This window comes from Emydura macquarii, unplaced genomic scaffold, assembly GCF_026122565.2.
Source record: "Emydura macquarii macquarii isolate MOO-44397 ecotype Brisbane River unplaced genomic scaffold, CSIRO-AGI_Emac_v2 contig_2994, whole genome shotgun sequence".
NCBI lineage: Eukaryota > Metazoa > Chordata > Testudines > Chelidae > Emydura > Emydura macquarii.
Window position 1 is genome coordinate 459,562 of NW_027133131.1, and position 20,885 is coordinate 480,446.

Genomic DNA, 20,885 nt, shown 5'->3' on the forward strand with positions numbered 1-20,885 from the left:
AAAATTGCAGGATTTATGTTGGAGAATTGCATGAATTATAGAAAACATGCTGTAATTAGGACTTCTATGTAGCTAGTTTCTTCACTAATGATTGAAACCACTTTCTTTAAGTGTTATGCATTATAATGATCAAAAATGGTTGCAATAGATCAGACTTTCCTTCTTTATACTTCTCTTACAAAATTCCTTCTTTAGATATCTATCTTGGTGGAGAAATGTTTTTTCCAAAGAAGCAGATTTAAATCTCAAGAGGAAGACGTATCATTTTTAAAAAGCACAATGATGCAGTAATGCTGGCAAGGGTAAACCGCTCTGGTACAGATCATGCTATACCCGTGTAATTCAAGTCCTGTATTAAGGATTTGCACCAATGGCTAAATCCCAGTTTAGACAAGACCTTAAACATACTTACTGAACAGCTCAGCTGGCAACCTTAATTTCAGTAGCCCATTGTGCTAAGCTGTTTGTTCCATGTGGATAATTTGGCAGGTAACAATGGATTTTTAATGTTGTCCAAAAGAAGGTTGCTTTGTTTTTTTAATCTCTGAAAGAGTTGTGGATTTGTATTCCAGGAGTTGATCCAGCATTACAAAAGGAACCCCGAAATCAGACACCTGCTCCAGCAGCAACTTCAGCACCATCATCATCCAAGTATCACCGAGCTCGCTCTGGAGGAGCCAGAGATGAACGCTATCGGTCTGGTAAGGGTATAGCAATTGCTCCTCCGAGACCTTTGTCAATGGGAGATTACAGATCATTTGGTCGGAGTGGTTCAGCCAGTTAGTGGTTCAATTGCTGAAAGTCCTGTCTTGCTTATAGTGTGTCTAGAAACCAGGGTTGCTCAGGGGCCTGCAGTTTCTAATGAAAATCAAGGAACAAAGAATGCTGATCAGGGAGGGCAAATGACTCTTTACCTCCTGGTTGAGTTTAGCTGGGAAGTGAAGAGAATGTCACGAGATGACAGTCCATATTTGTGAGTGACTGGAGGCAGATAGGCACACTCTGGAAAGACTAAATGAACTGAAACGTCCAATGCCACCTCTGAAGGGAGCTCTTGAGTAACCAGTTTCTCTTCACCTGTTAAAGGAGCTCCAGCTGCACAGCAGGTTCATTGGTTGATGGCCAATGACTGGATAATAACACAGTTTAGCTTATCTGTAGTGAGGAATGGGCCCAGGACTGAGCTCCCTTAGGATATGTCTACAGTGCAGTTACACACCAGCAGCTGGTGCGTACCAGCTTACTCTGGCTCACGGGACCTGGCTGCGGTGCTGTTTAATTGCAGGGTAGATATTTGGGCTTGGGCTGCAGCCTGAGCTCTAGGACCCTTTCACCTGGCCGGGCGCTAGAGCCCGGGCCCAAGCACAAATGTCTACATCTCAATTAAACAGCTCTGCAAGCCTGAGTTAGCTGGCATAGGTCAGCCATTGGTTTTTAATTGCAGTGTAGACATACCTTTAGAGCCCCTCAGACCCAGAGGGATGGCTGAGTGCTTGGAGTTAGCACTGAAATAATTGGCAAAATAGTGTTGGAATTAATTTAGCTGTAGCCACCTACCAGCCTAGGAAAAAAATCTGTGTTCAACAGCACAGGGCAACCAAAGCCCAGTTCAGATCAGTGATATTGAATTACCTGCTGCTCCTCAGACAAACTGCATTATAGAATCAGACTGACAGGAACATGTGCACTGGAGGCTGAAAAATGAGAACTGGTCTCCTATCTGCTCACATATGGCGAGCACCTTCGTGGTGCTGGAAAAGTGGATGCGTCCTGTGCTGCTGATTTCCTCCTCTGCTCAGGAGGAAGATGACTGGGGGTCGGATGTGTAGAAGCAGAATGCCAGTTCTCACTTACAGTTTCAAGCTGGATTTGCTGCTCAGTTGGTGTTATGAGGGTTTTAAAATGCTGTTTGCTCAATGGGGCATGCAGAATGTATACAATGTACCTACTCCAGGGACCCTTACATGGGTATTAAAATACCCTAATTTTCTAATTCAGGAAAAGCCACAATCTATCAGTGGCACAAAGTAGCTACCATCACATGGGGAGGTGAAGTTCCTACAGCAACAGAAAAACCCCATCCCTTGCTGTAGCCTGCATCTGTGCTATAGGGTTACAACAACATAGCTACAGCTCTATAGCTATGCCTCTGTGGCATCGGTTGTGTAGATATGACCTAAGTCACTTCACCACTTTATGCCTGTTTCCCCATGTGTGTGAAAGGAATAATATTTACCTCACAGGGGGATTGTGAAACTTAAATCACTTTTGTAAACTGCTTTGAGCTGCTTGGATGGAAGGCCCTATAAAAGCAAAAAAATAGCAGCAGCAGCAGCAACAATATTTTTTGTGTAGTATTGTGCTGTGAGATTTATTTAGGTTTCATAAGGGCTGATGCCAACAGCTAAACACTGATTCAATTGACTGTCCCCCACTGCAGGCTTCCCTGTCCCATCACAATTCTGATTACCAATCCAGTGATGTATGCCACGATAGTTGGCACCAGAGTCCCAAGGTCACTTTGGAACCATTCACGTATCCAGGATTCCAAAATCCTTTTCCCTGTTACTTTTCTGAAATTATTCCCATAAAACTGCCCTCAAAAGACTGAAGAATCTCTGACCTCCATCAGAGAATGGTTGGAAACAGTATTTCACTGGCTTTTGTTTTGTATTTAGATTGATTTGTGGGGGGTGAGGGAATACAAATAAATATTTGTCTTTTTTTATTTTAAAAAATCAGTGCAGCTTTGACAGCTTCTTCTGGCCAACATCTTTCTAATTTCCCTTTTATTTTCCTCTGAGGGCAACAGATTAAACAAGATTTTATTTTCTCTTACTGTGCTCTGGTAAAATATTTGATTCCTAAACTTACGAGTTTGGTTCATGGCACTGGGGTGGGGACAGTTCCCTGGAACCCATGGGCTGGTTCCCTGGCGCTGCCATTAAATAATTGCAGTAATTCTTCTGAAGTTCTGTGTTAAAACTTTGGGCAGGCTGCTACTGAATGTGCAAAGCAGGACACGCTTTTTATTCATTATATTCTGATGTTTAAAATGTAATGACCCAGTTTTGTTTCCAGCAGCCTTTGGTAGGATTTTGCTAATATAGCACAGTGGAAAATATTAAACTACATCAGATTTCTTTTTTAAAAGGCTAAATGTGTCAGATCTTCTAAAATACTTCAAAGCTGATTAGTTCTATGATGCATTGGCACCTGTGCATTTTTATTCATTAATAATCTGTGGTATTGCTTAGTGGCCAACCAGTTTGGTACCCTATTGTGCTAGGTGTTGTACAAAGATGAAATGGAAAAAGAGAGCGCCCTACACCAAAGCTTGTAGTCTGAAAGACATGTTACAGTTGGTTAAGACAAACAATCAGGTTGGGGTGGGAGGTTGGAGGGTTACAGAAGTGCAGTTTGCTACAAAATAGTTGCTAGAGAGACACAGGGGTCTAATGGTTAGTGCAGGATACTTGGAACAAAGGTTTCTGGCTCTTCCACCAGTTTGCTCTGGACTTGGCAAATCACTTAACCACTGTGTTTTATTTTCCCCATCAGTAAAATTGAAATGTCGTAAGTGGGGTGGCAAAGCTGAACTCATTGTTTGTGAAGGTGCTGTGAGATCTTGGACAGAATGTACTAGGGCAAGGAAGGATGGTGGCTATAGTATATGTGAACAACTCATTTTAAAACCACATGAAAAATTATCTCTATTATCGTCTTCCTAATATGTTTTTACTTTTGCAAAACTAAGAGCTCTTATTTCCATTTTGCAGATATCCACACAGAGGCAGTTCAAGCAGCATTGGCAAAACATAAAGAACAGAAGATGGCCCTGCCCATGCCAACTAAAAGACGGTCCACATTTGTACAATCGCCAGCTGATGTCTGCACACCCCCAGGTTAGGATTCTGAGGGGGCTTGGTAAATCTCCTAATAGTTTCCAAGCCAGGAGGCTGAAGTTGTACAAAGAGTGTTAAATATCCTGTTGCACTTTTAGCTGGTATGTAATTCCTATGGCTCCCTTGTCACATCTAAGTGATTGGTGATTTGCATGTTCAGGGAATATGTGTTGAGTAACCCTCCTTTGTGAAGCAGATATCTCAGCAGTGCTTTATAGTAGGTGAAAATAATTCATCCTCCAAGGCCTTTTAAAAAGGGCCTGTTGTGAAAGCTGAGGCACCTTCTTGGACTGAGAGTTTCTCTTTTTCTTCCCTAGTCCCTATTTCTGTCTCTTGATCCATAAGGAGTTAAAACAACTTTGTTTTTTTCTAAGGTTAACACACAGCATTCAAAAGCAGGCGCCAGTTCTCCATAGCTTAGTACAGTTCTCCAAAGGTTACAACGATGCACCATTCTGAGGTGTGGACTAAGCCTTTCTGGGATCCCAGAATACTCAGGGTCTCTTAGCTCTACTTAGCAGGGTCTAGTAATATCACGAACAAAGGGAGACACTGAATTCCTCACTGATGGCAGCTCTCCTAAGAACCAATTTTAAGTCATTAAAAACTCTTTTAAAGGACTGGCAAATTGGGTAATTGAATTGTTACAATGCACCTAATTGCATAATTGATCCAATAAAGAAAGCTAATAAAACAAGCCCAATAACCAAAAAACAGTTTTTGTTGCCTTTCTCAAATCAAGTTATTTTAATTTCAGGTATATTAAGTTAAAACAAATTAAAATAGCTTGATGGTGTCTATTTACAGCTGCAGGGGAAGCTGTTCAATGTAGAGCCTTAAACGATGTGTTTTCTTTTGATAAACTTATTCCTTCAACAGGTACAAAGGCCCCACTGTTTAATGAGTTATATTTTAGGTTTATTATACTGAATATATTATCTTTGACAGGTGAATTTCCAAATGCTGTGCTTCTTGTGAATAGCAAAATGCATTTGCCATATTGCAGGGCATGGATTATCTGCTCCTTTCTTTAGTTACAAATTTGATGTTTTATGCTCTGTTTTATTCTGAGGTTGAATTTTACTTTAAATGATTTGTTCTTTTCCCAGATATCTTTTCAGAGTGACTCTCTGTTACTGTTGGCAGTGTCTGTTGTGCCAGTGCTCACTGCTTGGGCCCAAAAGTGAGCCATGTTCCCTATTTGGGGTCTGATCCAAAGCCCAATGAGAGCCTTTCCTTTGGCTTCAATGGACTCTGGATCAAGTTCTCAATTACATATCATATACAATTCCATGTTCAGATTTTGACTTGTTGCCATATTTTGTCCCTGTACTTGTCTTTTTGAATTTGCCCAGGCCTTCCTAATTTTGTGATGTTATTTAAAATGGCAGTATTGTAATACAAATTCAACAGCTGTCCACTTGCTCCTTGGTATAAGAGGAGGGAAATGGCATTAGCCAGCCCTGGGGATCTACACTTGCCATTGAGCAAATGGATTCATTGTCTTGCTCATAGGTACAATAAACCCTTAATAATCTGGCCCCCATTTTACACTACACCTCTCTAAGGCCATGGAGTTAGACTGGTTTATCACTTGTGGTCTTGAGATTCCATCTGGATTGGGAGGGCAGCAGGATCTTTTTGCCTGAGGGACTCAATCTGTGGAATCCTTTCCCTCCCCTCCTCAAATTGGGGTGAGTTCTTTCTGTTAGACTCACTCCAACTTTAGCTATTTTTGTCCTATTTTGTTAGTCATTCCTGGTGGTGGTGGTCGGGGTCGTGCCCGCCCGCCCGCCCCCCCGCCCCCCCCCCCCCCCCCCCATCCCATTGGTTGACTGGTTGCTCCCCATGTCTGCATGTGTCTCTTCTTTTATTTTAGTTATCCCAACTTTTGTATAAAGACCATGGGCCCATTGAGAGTCCTGGGTGCTGTGTGAACACATTAGAATATTCTATTGATTTGTAGCATTAGCCTCTAACTGCAGACTCTTTCCACTTAGGTGCTGTATCTTGCCATGGCAAGTAGGTGGCCTGTGATATAAGTTTGACTCATGGCTTGAGAGACTACTAAGGGGCAGGATTATAGACCAGTTGCTTTCAGAACACTAAAATATTTAACACCAAAGTCTAAAGTATATTTATATATATGCACATTTATGGCACCTAATGTGAGATCTCTTCTGATCTCTGTATTCTTAGCTCATGGGTTCATAATAGAGGAAATACCTGTCTCCTTGCACAGGAGGATGCAGCCCCCTGTCATATGATTTTTTTTCTAGACGCTGTTCAAATATGTACAACAGTAAAGGGAGAGGTATTCATGCATGAGCAGCTTTATTGGCATAAAAGTGCTGCTCTCTGTATATATCCCTGCAAAATAGTTATTGCATTACAGACATTTGTCCATATCTCCAAACAAACTTGTTCCTTCCCAGAGCTCATCTCTGACACAGCCTGATCCTCTGATGCCTAGTTTTCCATTTCAGAATGACTGCTGCTGAGCAACACAGCAGATGGCCCAGTAGAGTTTGAATGGAACAATTATGGGGGACAAAGGAATGCACAAATGGGTTTACCTATGACAGGGATAACTGTCTGACTAGGGTTACATTATCTTTGCAAGTTTTTCTTTGTAAACAGGAGTAAATTGGTTCAAACTGGGGATGTTTGCTTCTTTAACAAATTTTATCTCCATTTTGGCTTATGTAATCTTATGGACTCCCAAGTTTCTAAAGCTGTGTTTCTCAATTAAATTTGGCCACGGAACCCTTTTGAACTCCATAAATAATTGCGGAACCCCCCCAAACTCTTAACAGTCTTCAAATGTCGAAATAAGCAAAGGTCAGCATTTCTTACTTAATTAAATTACACTTACACTGGATACCCTCCGCCGGAAAATCCGAGACATCTTCCCTTTTTCGGCGGCGTGGAGAACAGCTGCTCGCAGAACCCTAACAGTGTTCCCGCGGAACCCCAATTGAGAAACACTGCTCTAAAGAGTATCCTCCATGTTAGGAATGGGGAGCCTTTGTCAATAGGAGGTCAGTGGCAAAGGAGCATGCTACATGCAATGTGCTTTCCAAAGAGGCTAGATTCTCTGTTTTGATTCCACACAGACACGTCTTCTGCATCTGAGGATGAGGGGTCACTAAGGCGCCAGGCTGCTCTTTCTGCTGCATTGCATCAGAGCTTACAGAATGCTGAGTCCTGGATCAACCGATCTATTCAGGGGTCATCCACATCTTCATCAGCGTCTTCTACACTATCCCATGGAGAAGGCAAAGGGACAAGTGGGTCACTAGCTGATGTATTTGCCAATACTCGAATAGGTAGGAGCTGAGTATGAATAGCAAAACTAAAATTGCTTCAAGTTTAGATTCTGTTTTCGCAAAGTTAGAATCCCCCATTGTCTAAGGAAAATTTGAAGTAAGGCATCATTCAATCTCAGTGGAACTCACTGGGCTTCAGTAGTCTCACTACCACTGAACTTGGCATAAGAGTTTGGAAAAGTGCAGTTGGTCAGAGGAAAATAGGAGCCTGCTGGTGTAGAAAAGGTCCTAGGGATGCACTTACAATGTTGACATGCTCAGCTGGAATAGCTTTCTTTCTGCAAATTGGTGTTAATTATCGTTGCAACTACCTGAAGCTACTGTTTGCATAAACAATTCTGCCAAATGTAAGAGGTGAATTTGCCCTTCATGTTCTGTGGCATGTCACAGCTCTATCTTTTCCTAAAACAACTGGGGGTAAATACTTTGCTTTTTAAAAATTCTACTTGCAATATAGACCCTAATAATCTGTTACCTTAGTATTTACTGTTTAAAAAAAAAACAAAAAAACAAATGCACACAGCTAATCATGAGGGAATTGCAACCTCACAGATTAAAGATCTGACACAGATTTGAAGCCCTGACTATTTTCCAAGCTAGCCGTCCATGTTGCTGAGAGGGATGGTGGGGGAATTACAGATCTGGATACCCCAGGCTCAGTTTTTTGATGCTCTGAGGTGCTCCCTGCTGCTGCTGCTGCTGTATGAAATTTCAGGGTGGGTGTGTTTTTTTGTTTTGTTCCATTGCTTGTCTTTCCTTTTTATATGCTCTTAAGGCTATTACTGCATCCCAGAGGAATAGCTGTATCTATGTGCTCTGTGCTTTGGCTTAATTGGTTTGGAGCCAGCAATTCATAGAAGAGTTGGTGATTTTAAGTTTCACTTTACTCTGTTTCTTTGATGTTTATATTGCTGATGTTTTATTTCTCCTTAGTGGGATGGAAAACTTGGGAAATCGCACACAAAAGGTAGTCAGTATAATTAATGCTTTACTGAAGCACAGAGGTACTTTAAAATTGAGAAATGCAAAAAATATTGCAATTGAAGAATCAGCTTTCTGATAATGAATTAAAGCTGCTAGCTATTCCGCAACTATGTAGTTATTGCCAAAATAATACATACATTTATAGCACTTGTTTTCAAATGATGCCCAACAGATCTTGTGCATGTTAGTTTAAAATAAATAAAAGCAATCTTTTCATCATAACTGGTTGCTTTGGTAACATGAAATAGGTAAGTTCATCAAATGCCAGCACCTAAAATTGTATGCATCAAAACTGTTGCAAAACGTTGGAGAGGGAAGTAAAAAAGTTCTGTTTGGTCAACATTGCACAAGCTGAACAGAAACAAGCACCTTGTTTCCACTAATCTTAGGAGAGCTACAAAGCAGGTACATTCCCCACCAGCGTGATGCGCCTCTCCCGTATGCCTCCTTTCTTGCATGTCATAGGAGATGTACAAGTGTGGAACCTCCTGCCCTGCTGTTCTTAAGAAGTGGGTGGGAGGTTCCTCTCCTTTGCACTGCTAAGATCTATAGGAAGTGGAGGACCTCAGTGCCCCAGATCTGCTGCTACTATAGAATGTCATGCACCAGCTGCATGGAAACTACTGCCGTTTACCTGGTGCTGCAGTAAACTTCATGCTCCTGTGCCAATCCAGTTTAAACTTGCAGGGCTCTTGATTTTTCTTTAAAGAAAAACAACGATGTTGTTATAATTCTGTATATCTTAATTAGTAGCTGAAATAATTAATATAACACTTTATGCAAAATGCATAACTACAGCATCACCATTAATGAAATGTGAAACTGTAAGCAGTAAAGAAATAGGAATAACCAGTTAAGGTAATTTTTATTGATATTCTAGTGCCTGTACAGGTCGCACATTTGCTTAACAATCACATTGGTGTGCGGAAAATTTTTTGTCTTAGCTTTCATAGCGCAGGATATTAGTAATGTTGTGTGACTTGTTTTACAGGCCAGTGTTAAGATTGTTACATGAATCTTCATATATCAATATTGACATAAAGTGCAAATTATAAAAGTAATGGAGTATTTATGAAAATTACCTTAATTTGGTTATTTCCAGTGTGTTCAATGCCTATATTCTTTTATAGTAATGTTCTAGTTGTTTTACATAAGGGTTATATTTCTTCAGTAATATTAACCTTGGTTTAACAAGGTATTTTGTGTAGGACAATAAATATGAATCTGATGCAGCCACTTCTGTACTTTAACAATGCACAGCAACACCAAGTGGCAGCTCAGGTAAAGTGAAAAATATCATATCCAATTAAACCCACAGAGGAGTCTTAGCTTAACTGGAGCAGAGCCAGGTTTAACACTCCTGCTATTGCACAAAGGACCTTGTAGTTTTGAAGTATTGCAAGTGGATTTCTATTTTATATCTCATCTGAAAGCCCAGACCTCCTGTAACAAAATGCCCCGTAAAGTCGAGGCTCTCAGGACTGACAAATGGAAGACCAGTACCACTTCATAAAGAGCACAGGTTTTTCTTGCACGTCTATTATCAACTACTGTCCAGGTTCCACCCTGCTTAGCTATTGAAATTGAAGGGTATCACAACCCAGCATGATGTTTCTTTTCCAAGCTCTTTCTAAGGATTGCATTTATGACCAATTTTTCCCCTCTAGTTTAGTTTACAAAGCTGTAACTCATTGTGAGACATTATTACAGCTCTTGATTCTAGCAGGAGAGAGAACACAGCAGCTTTCTGTTTTAGGAGTTCGACCAGTTGAAGGCAAATTTTGATCTAAAAGTACTTTAGGTACTGTTATTTAAAAAAAAAAAAAAAAAAAAAAAAAGCGTCTAGAGAGTTCTCGTGGTCTAGTGTAGGAGTAGCTTGACCTGTGTCAGTTGCTTCATGACTTGGAGAAAGTCAGTCTTTCTGTGCCTCTATTTTCCATTGTGCAAGATGGATAATGCATGCCATCTCAGGGTCGTTAAATAATGTTTAGAAATCACCCTGAGGTGCTGTCACAAAAGCCATGGTAGAAGAGCAAAGCATTATTTTGCTATTGAGGTCGGTGGCTGACAGTGGTAATTGACACTTTATTTGAGCCATTGGATAATGGAAGGTGCACGTTAAATTGAATATCAGTTTTCTCCCTTTTCCAGAGAATTTCTCTGTTCCTCCTGATGTCACCGCAACTACCTCTTCATCCTCTTCTTCAGCACGGTCAGCAACTATTGACCTTCCTCCATCAGGAATCGTGAAAGGCATGCACAAGGGATCCAATCGGTCTAGTCTCATGGACACTGCCGATGGTAAGGAACCTTCTGAGTACCCATAAATTAGAACACTAGGTGTGGGAGGAGTCAGTGATGTGTATGGCTTGCAAAATGTGCTTACACTTATTGTAGGTGCCTAAACTGATTCAGACTCCACAAACACACACCTTGTTACCTTTAAGTGCCTGCCATGTAAGTCACTTGCTTAGAGTTCTCAAGAGCCTATCTTCAACATAGCTATTTTAGAGAATAACAGTTGCTTGGTGAGATGAAGCAGTGTTAATACTTTCCCCAAAGTGCCTGAAACTAGGTTATAATTGCCTTTCAGGGAGACTGAATGTCTCTGAGGATGGGAATTCACACACTTTCTTGTCTCGATTGCTGACTCAGTTCCTGCCCTGCGATTTACATTCAGTACTATCCGATGGCCTCTGAAGTGAATTTCTTTAGTCTAGCTCCTGATGGACAAACAAAAATAACAAACACCAAGGGCCTCCCAGTTGGCAATCTGAGTAGAGTGTCTAAGAAGTGATTGGGCGCTTCCCACTCCTCCCTCAGATAGCTGTTGAGGCTGATGCAGTGACGGGTCATGTGGGGAGCTTGCACTGCTGATGTATGTAGTCTCAGTACCGAATAGTCCAGTCCCCAGGGCTGTTGACAGATTAGCCCTGGAAGGTGCCAGGTTATTTAATTTTACTGATATTTTGTTGGTAAATGTCAAGCATCAGGTGCAGAGGTCAAGCTCATGAACAGTACATGGAGCAGGAAAGGAAGGTCTCTGTAAAACTCTGTGAGGAAGGAATTGATTTGTAAATGAACCCAACAAAGATCAGTCATGCTTAGGAAAACTGTTAGTTTCTTTGGATGGGATTTTCAAAGGAGCCTTTATTTCACTGCAACATCTAACTTCACGTTGAAGGTGCAGCTAGTGAGGGTGGCTTTTAAAATAAGCTCTGCTGTCTTTCTATTCAGTTCATTGCTTTTTGGTAACAAAGTCCAGAATTTATATCTGGGTTTGTTGCCTTTAAAATGCTGTTGTATTGGAATCCATGCAAGCTGAGGGGAGACTAATGAAAACACAACTCTTAACTACAGTTTTGATACTATGTAGCTGATAATACTGATTATTAACGGTTTGGTCTAAGGGTATATGTACACTGCGGAGTGAAGTTGATTTATTTTAAATCAACTTTCACCCGCCAAATTTTAGAAGTCGCAGGAGCGTGCTCATACCACGTGCATTGCGTCGGGGTATTGCGTCCCCATTAGCTGCGCTTGGGTCGACAATCAAAGCAGTGCACCGTGGGTCACTATCCCACAGTGCAACTAGACGCAGAGGGTTTTGGGAAGGTTGTCATCTTCCCATGATGCAGCGTGCTCCCTCCTCCTCCTTTCTTGTCCCAAACAAATGGACAAACGCTTTTTCGCACCGTTTTTCTAAATGCTTCAGTCTGTGCCACGTGCACGCCGTTGCTGGAGAGGCATGGAGCCCGCTCAGCTTTGCACTATCATTGTGAGCGTCACAAACTCCTTACAACTTATCCTGCAGTACTTTCAAGGCCGAGACAGGAGCCACAGTGTGGAAAATTGCAATGTTACTGAGGCTGACCTGCTACAAGCTATGGAGCAAAATAATTCCCGTTTGCTGCAGGCTGTCACGCAGCATCTTCAGTCGGTAGAGCGCCGGTTCTGGTCCCGGGAAACAAGCATCGATTGGTGGGACAGTATCATTATGAAGGTGTGGATGATCAGTGGCTGCAGAACTTTCGTATGCAAAAGGCCACTTTCCTTGAATTTTGCACAGAGCTGTCCCCAGCCCCGAAGCGCATGAATACTCGCTTGAGACCTGCTCTGACAGTGGAGAAGTGAGTGGCCATTGCTCTCTGGAAGCTAGCAACCCCAGACTGCTACCAGTCAGTTGGGAATCAATTTGGAGTCGATAAATCCACTGTAGGAGCTGCTGTGATGCGAATGTGCCAGGCCATTAATAGACTTCTGCTAAGAAGGGTAGTGACTTTGGGAAACATGCAGGACACAGTGGACTGGTTTGCTGCAATAGGGTTCCCAAACTGGGTGAGAACAATAGATGGCACACACATCCCTATCTTAGCGCCAGACCGCCTTGCCACAGAGAACATAAACCAGAAGGGATACTTCTCAATGGTGTTGCAGGCCCTTGTGGATCACAGGGGACGTTTCACCGACATCAATGTGGGGTGGTCTGGAAAAGTGCATGACACGCGCATCTTTAGGAACTCAGGTCTGTTAAAAAAGATGCAGGTGGGCACTTTCTTCCCTGACCAAAAAATAAATATTGGCAATGTTGAAATGCCAATAGTGATCCTGCCTACCCTGTTTTCCCCTGGCTAATGAAGCCATTCACGGGACACCTGGACAGCGAGAAGGCGCGTTTCAATAATAGGTTCACTAAGTGCAGAATGGTGGTGGAATGTGCATTTGGTGGAATGTGCAAGATAATGCTACCTGCTCACTAGGTTAGACCTCAGTGAATGCAACATCCTAACGGCCATCTCTGCCTGCTGTGTGCTCCATAACATTTGTGAAACAAAGAGTGAAAAGTTCCCCCAGGATTGGGTTGTGGAGGCTGATAGGCTGGCTGGTAATTTTGAGCAGCCAGAGTCTAATGCTATGCTAAGAGCCAACCATGGAGTGCTGCGCCTCGGAAGCATTGAAAACCCGTTTTTGGAATGAACCACAGAAATGTACATCTCTGTCAGTGCTGTGCCTTCCGTTCCCATCCCCCACCTTTGCACCATCGGCCCCCTCCCCTTCTTTCTCTGCCAGCAATCCCCAAGCTCTCCATGAATAAAGAGAAATGTTTTTTAAAGCAGTAAAGTTTTACTGGTGATCAGTTACCCGGGGGGGAAGGGGAGGAGAAAGAAGATAATTGAACATTCTCATAAGGCTGCTTGGGCAACCAGTGCAAAGTGTGACTGTGCAAACAGCAAATCACGCACATTCCTAGTTCTTAAAGGGGCCATCATCTTTCTGCTCGCCTACACCGGTGTGGAGTGCAGCATATACTGCACCCTGCTCAACCTCCTCCTAGAATGTTTGGGGGTGGGGACTAGGAAACAGCTTGTTGGCTGAGCGTTTTGCAGGGGCTGCAGAGGGAGTTTGTCCTGCCGCTGCTCTTCCTGGAGCTCTACCAGACACCTCAGCATGTCAGACTGATTTCTCATAATACGCAACATCTCCTGTTGCATTGCATGCTTCTGCTCCTGTGCTGATTTTCACTGTTCCATGTCCATGTTTAGTTTTTCTGACAAGGACATCCTCCAGGCTCTGAGCTCTGTGTCAGCAGCCGCAGAGGTGTTCATTGAACAGGTCATCCTGAGGGTTTTTTTTTTGCTTCCTAATCTGGGAAAGGCGCTCTGTGGGAGTGGAAGATGGGGGTGAAGTCTGAGGTGTCCATTGTAAGGCAAGCAAAGCACAAAGTTGCAATTGTTAGCTGACCCCATGGAATAAAAGAAATGTTACAATGTAAAAAGAACTCCCTTACCTATTCACAAGGCAAAGCCTGGCCCGCATACCAATCTGTACCTATCGCACGGGTCAGAGTGCCATTCCAGACATGGTAAGTAAGGGGCCCTTGCATCCATTACAGGGAAGTCTGTATAGCACTAATTCCCCCAATTCACACACAGAGAAGGATCATTGGGCTCCCCTTTACCATCCCAAAGACCGGTTTGGGAAGAGTTGATCAAAAGAGATTGGAGGAGGGTGTGGGTGAAGTGTCTGTAGGAAAAGAAAAAAAAAAAAAGGGGGGGGGGGAGGATGGGGGGCACCAGTTCCCGGACCCATAATGCCCATGCCAACAATATCATGGCTAGGAATTGTCTGTGTAGGGGCCCAGGGACACCGTCCATGGCAGGGGAATAACATGCAGTGACTACATTGGTCGGGTATTGTAAACTTGAGCCATCTTCCCTAGGTGACCATGTGTGATATCAGTGTGCTGAGGGAACACAGGCGGAAAGGGAAGATTTCCTGCAAGCATCAGGGTACACGCCTGGCCCTTATGCTGCTATGCTGTGTTCTGCAATGATGCCTGCTTATTTAATTGCAGAGTGGTGGGGGAAAGTGTCCTACCATGGTGGAAGAGATAAGGCTGCCCTCCCCAGAAACCTGCAAAGGATTGCAGAGTACCTACATGAAAGTTTTCTGGAGATATCCACGGAGGATTCTCAGAGCATCCCTATGCACATAAATAGTCTGTTCAGGAGGTAACCCTCTGCTGACGTTTACCAGCCCCCAGGAAGCCCATCCCCACAAAAACACAAACTCCTTTTTCCCCCAAAATAAGAAGCTGGACTGGGGCATGACCATAGAAATGCAATTTGCTATACACACTCACCAGATGTGCCTTCCATGGCATCTCGGTCTCTAACACTGTCCTGTTCCCAGCTGTGCTGCTCTGGGGTAACAAACAGGTCCTGGCACTCTGGGAGAATGAATACCCCTCTTTTCTGCCCCTTGTTCTCCCTATCCTTCTGCTCCTCATCCACAGAGTCCTCTTCATTCATCCTGGACTGTGATTCTTCGGAGGTATCAATGCTGCGCAGTGGCACAGTGGTGGGGTCACTGCTGAGAATCGCATGCAGCTCCTCATAAAAGCAGCATGTCTTTGGTGATGAGCCAGAATGACTTCGCCTGCCTAGTTTTCTGATATGCCTCAGCTCTTTGATTTTAATGCAGCACTGCTGCGCGTCCCTGTTGTGGCCCTTCTCCACCATACCACGTGATATCTTCTCATAGATATCTAAATTTCTTTTGCTGGCTCTGAGCTGAGCCAGAACAGACTCTTTGCCCCACAGGCTGATGAAATCCAAGACTTCATGTTGACTCCAGGCTGGAGTGCATTTGGGGCGTGCAGTCACCAAGAGCAGTTCAGCTACAAAGCTCTCTCCACGCTGACCAAACAGGAAATGGAAATTCAAATTTCTGGGGGTTTGATGGGACGAGCTATTTCCTGTTTATGTGGTCACAGTGCAGCAGAGTGCAAAGTCCAGAGAGGTCACAACAGAGCATTATGGGATACCTCCTTGAGGCCAATTACGTCAATTTATGTTGTGCTATGCCTACACTGATGCTCATTCGACCCATAGAATTTGACTTCAGTGCTACGCCACTTGTGGAGGTGGTTTTATTAAGTCAAATTTTACTGCGATGTAGGTCGGTGGAACTGACATGTGGCTTACCACCTAAAGTATGCGTCTCCCCTGGCGTTACCTTGACTGCCGTTGTCAGTGTAGACCAGGCCTCGGTCTCTGAGGTAAAAGTGATGTCAATACTTGTAATTCTGACAACACACTCTGCTGACAAAGTCATGCAGTATCACTGGCAGTTATTTTTAAGACATGTTAAATTGCATGCCATGTTTCACAGCAAATGTAATATATCAAAGACAGATGGTAATGAGACTTTGGAAAGGGAGATGATTCAAAAATGACTTTCCGTTACTAGGAATTTCTGTTGTCTTGGTTACAATAGAGCTAAGCCCAATAATATCAGTCTTCACTGGTCACAGTCATTAAGATTGTGCCTATTGACAGGGCAAGTGAGCACATCAGGAGAAAATAATTCCTTGTGAAGGGAAGTAGGAAAGTAATGTTGCTAGAGATGACGAGCTCATTGGTTAGCTGAATTCTTTCCCTTCCCCACTAGGTGTCCCTGTAAGTAGCAGAGTCTCCACAAAAATTCAACAGCTGCTGAACACCTTGAAACGACCAAAAAGGCCACCCCTGAAGGAATTTTTTGTGGATGATTTTGAAGAAATCGTGGAAGGTAACAGCCAGCAAGAAATGCTTTTATTGGTCATTTGTTGTAAGCACAAATATGTGATGTGTTTTATTATGCTGTTGTATGGAGTTGACTCAGAGATTGACTTCCTCTTTAAAGGTGATATTAGCACACATGGACTGTCTGTGGCTAAGATCCAGTGGTAGGAATGTAGTCATTAAATGAATCCATTGTCCGATGAATGATGCAAGTCTCCAGGATTGTCTGTCTGGCCCCTTTCACATGCACTATATTAATGTAAACAGCTTAGACTTTTTTTTAACAAAACATTTAAATGGATTTTGGAAACCTAATTTCTAAGGTCACCTGAACCCTAATAATTTCCCAAAGAAAAGGTGGATTTTTTTTTTTTTTTTGCATTAGTAACTTCAAAGCAACGTGTGGATTGTTGGTTCAATACAGTGGAATATCATTAATTTCATACAGGTTTTTACAACCCCCGTTACTGCAATATCTTCCAGTCATGCATTAAGCAGCATGACTAACGTGTCTCATGGTTTGTTCTCTCTTCCCAGAGGGAATATTATTTGTGCAGGGCAGCGTTTTGTTTTCAGTAGGGTTTTGTTTGGGCTGCTTTGGGTTCTGTGTGGAACAGCATTTGTTTTCAGTTCTCTTTCCTGCTTGTGGGTGTGTGAGCTGGGATTAACTGGGCAGGGGATTTAATTTTCTTTCAGTTCCGCAGCCTGACCCAAACCAGCCCAAGCCAGAAGGCCGCCAGATGACACCTGTGAAGGGAGAGCCACTGGGAGTCATTTGTAATTGGCCTCCTGCCTTAGAAGCAGCACTGCAGCGTTGGGGGACCACACAGGCCAAATGCCCCTGCCTGACGGCACTGGATGTTACCGGGAAACCAGTCTATACCCTGACATATGGTGAGTGGTGTATTTCTGCTGCTACATCACTCTTACAGCACTGGGGTGTGACAGAGCATGAATTGGCTAGTGGCAACAAGACTGGAAAAGTGTTTGCCCCAAATACCTGGGGTATGAGAGGTTTGTAGACAAAACACTGTGAGTCCAGCATGAGAGAAGAGATTCTGTAGACTTGTTGTAATGGGTTTTCCTGACTCTGGTGGTCAGTCTCCTCCTTATACTGACTTTACACTGATATAGCACCGTAAGTGTACCAGATACTTTATAGCACATAGAATATGACACGATCCCTCCCCCAAATAGATCAGGGAAGGGACATGGGAACACTGAGGGAGGGAATCTTGGAAGCAGTGGATTTGAAAGGAAGATATGGAGGTGCAGCATGAGCAAGTTTGACACAAGATGGGAAACCTTTCCAAGTACATGGGATGCACGGAAGGAGGAGCAAAGCCAAGAGTTGGAACTAATTCCGAAGGGAGCTGTGAGGGGCGTAGGAGTGGCAGGAGAACATGAAGCAGATACTGGTGAAGTTTTCATTGGCTCTAGAAATACTTGTAGATTAAACCTCCACCTTTGCTCTTAGTTGCCACTTAATAATTAAGAATATGATTTGAGTCTGTGTAAAAATAGGAGACTGTGTTACCTTAACATCACTCTTGGATTTACTCAATTTCTCTTTGTGATGAGCAGCATAGCCAGGAAATAGCAAAACAGCTACTTGTGTCCTTTTTAAAAGGAAGCCTTTAATTTAATTTTTCTGAATCATAAGGATTAAGTCCTGGGTGTATATAAAGGACTCTAGTAGGTGGGGTTTGCCTTGGCACCTTCTTATTGTTACATGAAATACTGCGGAGGACTGGGCATTGGATTTCTGTGTGTGTTTCCATCTCTGCCACTGTCACCATGGGCAAGTCACTAACCCTCTTTGTGCCTCCTCTTCTGCAAAATGGGACGTAGGATCCTCAGCTGTGTAAAGCCCTTTGAGATCTGTAACTGATAATTCTACTTAGGAGCTGGGTATTATCATCTATATGCTTGGTTGTTGTGGAGTTGGCAAACTTCTTTTCTTTGTGTTTTAGGTAAATTGTGGAGCAGAAGCCTTAAGCTGGCCTACACGCTACTTAATAAACTGGGGACCAAAAATGAACCTGTGTTAAAGCCTGGAGACAGGGTAATTGGCTTTAAAATGTTTGGCTCTTCCTATGAAATGGGAAGAGGTTTTTTTGCATCATCACTTGCCATAAACATTATAATCTTGTCCTTTTAACAACGGTGAGTGGGTGACCCTCCTCATCCTAGAGTCCCAGGTGAGTTTTAAAGAAATGTTTCCAGTCTGCATGGAAAGTCCCCTGTCCAGCACTCAGTAAAAGAACTCCTGGACTGAGATTTTCAACAGTGTCTGAAGCAGTCACTGGGATGTGTACTCTGAAATCCTCTACGTGCCTTTGAAAATCTCCCCTACACTAACATCTCTCCATAGGAACAATGCTTGCAAAATGTCAGAGGCCTTACCACACCACTCTTGATAATAGTGAAAAGCTTAAGTTCTGTATTCCTCCTGTATGCATGTATATATACAGAGATTAACTACAGTTTGTATATATGTAGGAATATACACCCAAACACACAGCCTTGTACACTATGCAGAGCTCCCAAAGAGAAGATCTATATGGGATGCTGTGTTAGAATCTGAACACACATGACCTCCCTTTAAAAATGTCTGAAAAGCTATGAAGTTATATCTTTGTCCCTTTCCCACCTCTGAAACAAAATTCCTCATTGGACCCTGAGTGGAGGGTTGATGGCCATGTCAGTATCATCATGCTAAAGAGGATATTTTTAGCAGGGCCCGTGGACAAGTTGGTATTACATTGTTTATTTTAGTAAGCTACAATTAAAAAAGAACCTGTTAAGAGAATTTGTTTACCCTAATAACCTACTCTGGAATATCATTGCAGCCCTTTTGAATCCATACCCCTGGGAGGATCACACTAAAAAGTAAACTTATCACATGCAAAGATACAATGCAGAGGGGAAAGTGGTGAAATGAGCACATTTTAATAGTTGGTTCAGTAGGAATAACCTGGCAAGGAAATAGACAGCAAACTCTTTATTGAAAGAGGTTCTGCATTAAACATGTTTCTACCATCTACACATTTGCTCTAAACAGATCATTTGATTTTCACAAATTCTTAATTGCTAATTATCGTTTAATATTTAATGTGTTAGGACAAAAGGGAATTGAATGGATTTTTTTGGCAACATTTTCACTTCTTGGGGGGTAGATGGGAACAGCCATTGAGTTGACCTTAATTCTTTTTGTTGAATTACACTCCCAGTGATTAAGCTGTTAAACAAACCCAACTTTAATGCTGTTCCTCATATCTTCTCTAACCAAATACTTCTGTGAATTGTAGGTAGCCCTTGTTTACCCCAACAATGACCCAGTCATGTTCATGGTGGCGTTTTATGGCTGTCTGCTAGCAGAAGTGATCCCAGTGCCTATTGAGGTACCTCTTACCAGAAAGGTAACGTTGACGCAATGTAGAGGAGTGAGAGGCTGATGTGGGATGAAAACCAAGTCAGACCATCAGCCTCTGATTTGATAGTGTTTCATAGTGATCCACTGCTGCTTTAGCTGTTCTTCTGTACCAACAAAATGTGCAAGAGTCCTAGGAACCTGCCATTGCAGAGTCGAAAATTGGAAAAATATATTGGCTACCTAGAGGAGTTGATCAGTGGATTTCCCTAGACATTGTGATGGACACATGTTTATAACACAGAGTAAATGTTTCTACATGTCCTTGTTAATCTCCCTTCTGATAAGTAGGTAGGGACTGCCTTTCCAGCAGTGCTGATCACCTGCAGCTCCCTTCTGACTTCAGTCGGAGTTGAGTGCTCAGCACCTTTGAAGAACAGCCCCTTATTGTCAGTCACCTGTCACTCTATAATCCCTGCTCCCAGGAGGGTTTTTTCTGACCTCGCAATGTTGCCATATTGTTGCTATTCAAGCTGTGAAACCATGGGATTTTGTGAGAGGCAACCATGTTAGCATAATAATGGCAAGCATACGGCAAGGGTGATGCTAGTCTAGCAGTGCTGTGGGTTTCCTAGAGCTTTGCTTTGCAGCCTCAACACGACAACTGCTGTGGCAAGCAAAATATGAAATTAAAGCTTCTACCAATATTTGGCAAGTCAGGTCACTTTATCAGGTACTTCATTCCAGTGCTTTTATCTTTGTGAAGTAGGGTTAGTCAGCTACTGGGGGGATATAGGGCATGATTATTATTTCAATTTTCATTTTTGATTGATGGTTACAGTTTTAATTCTTTCCTTAGTGAAAATAAACCATGTAAGTGCAATGGCTATACGCTGACGTGCATCTGAGCAGACCTGTCTCACCATTGAGGACACATGCCTTTCATCTCTGGCCCTTTATGGTTATGCCAATGCAGCATCATCTGTTTTTTTCCTGGAGAACCAGGACCGTTTCCCACAGTCTTGATTTAAATCAACTTACATCACCTCAGAATTAAGTGAAGGGAACAGACTTGCTAGGCAGAACATTAAGTAAGCGTCCACATTTTTACAATAGGTTCTCATTTTTCTGTGGACTTTTATTTGCTCACAGAAATACATCTGTCTCAGCTGCTCAATGTGCCTTAGGGAACAAATTCTGTTAGAATTAGAGTCCCCATTACACCAGC

The 20,885-nt window shown here is 42.7% G+C and overlaps 1 protein-coding gene across 2 annotated transcripts in view; it reads left to right on the forward strand.

The window, feature by feature from the left end:
* Positions 1 to 20,885, forward strand: part of DIP2B (disco interacting protein 2 homolog B) — a 112,896-nt gene that overhangs the window by 60,769 nt on the left and 31,242 nt on the right. For both annotated transcript variants that reach the window (XM_067529708.1, XM_067529707.1), the window contains 8 exons: positions 573 to 701; positions 3,780 to 3,905; positions 7,022 to 7,234; positions 10,370 to 10,519; positions 16,172 to 16,291; positions 16,981 to 17,178; positions 18,258 to 18,349; positions 19,596 to 19,706. In XM_067529708.1, the coding sequence (XP_067385809.1) occupies positions 573 to 701; positions 3,780 to 3,905; positions 7,022 to 7,234; positions 10,370 to 10,519; positions 16,172 to 16,291; positions 16,981 to 17,178; positions 18,258 to 18,349; positions 19,596 to 19,706 (1,139 nt within the window). The remainder of the gene's footprint in view (positions 1 to 572; positions 702 to 3,779; positions 3,906 to 7,021; positions 7,235 to 10,369; positions 10,520 to 16,171; positions 16,292 to 16,980; positions 17,179 to 18,257; positions 18,350 to 19,595; positions 19,707 to 20,885) is intronic.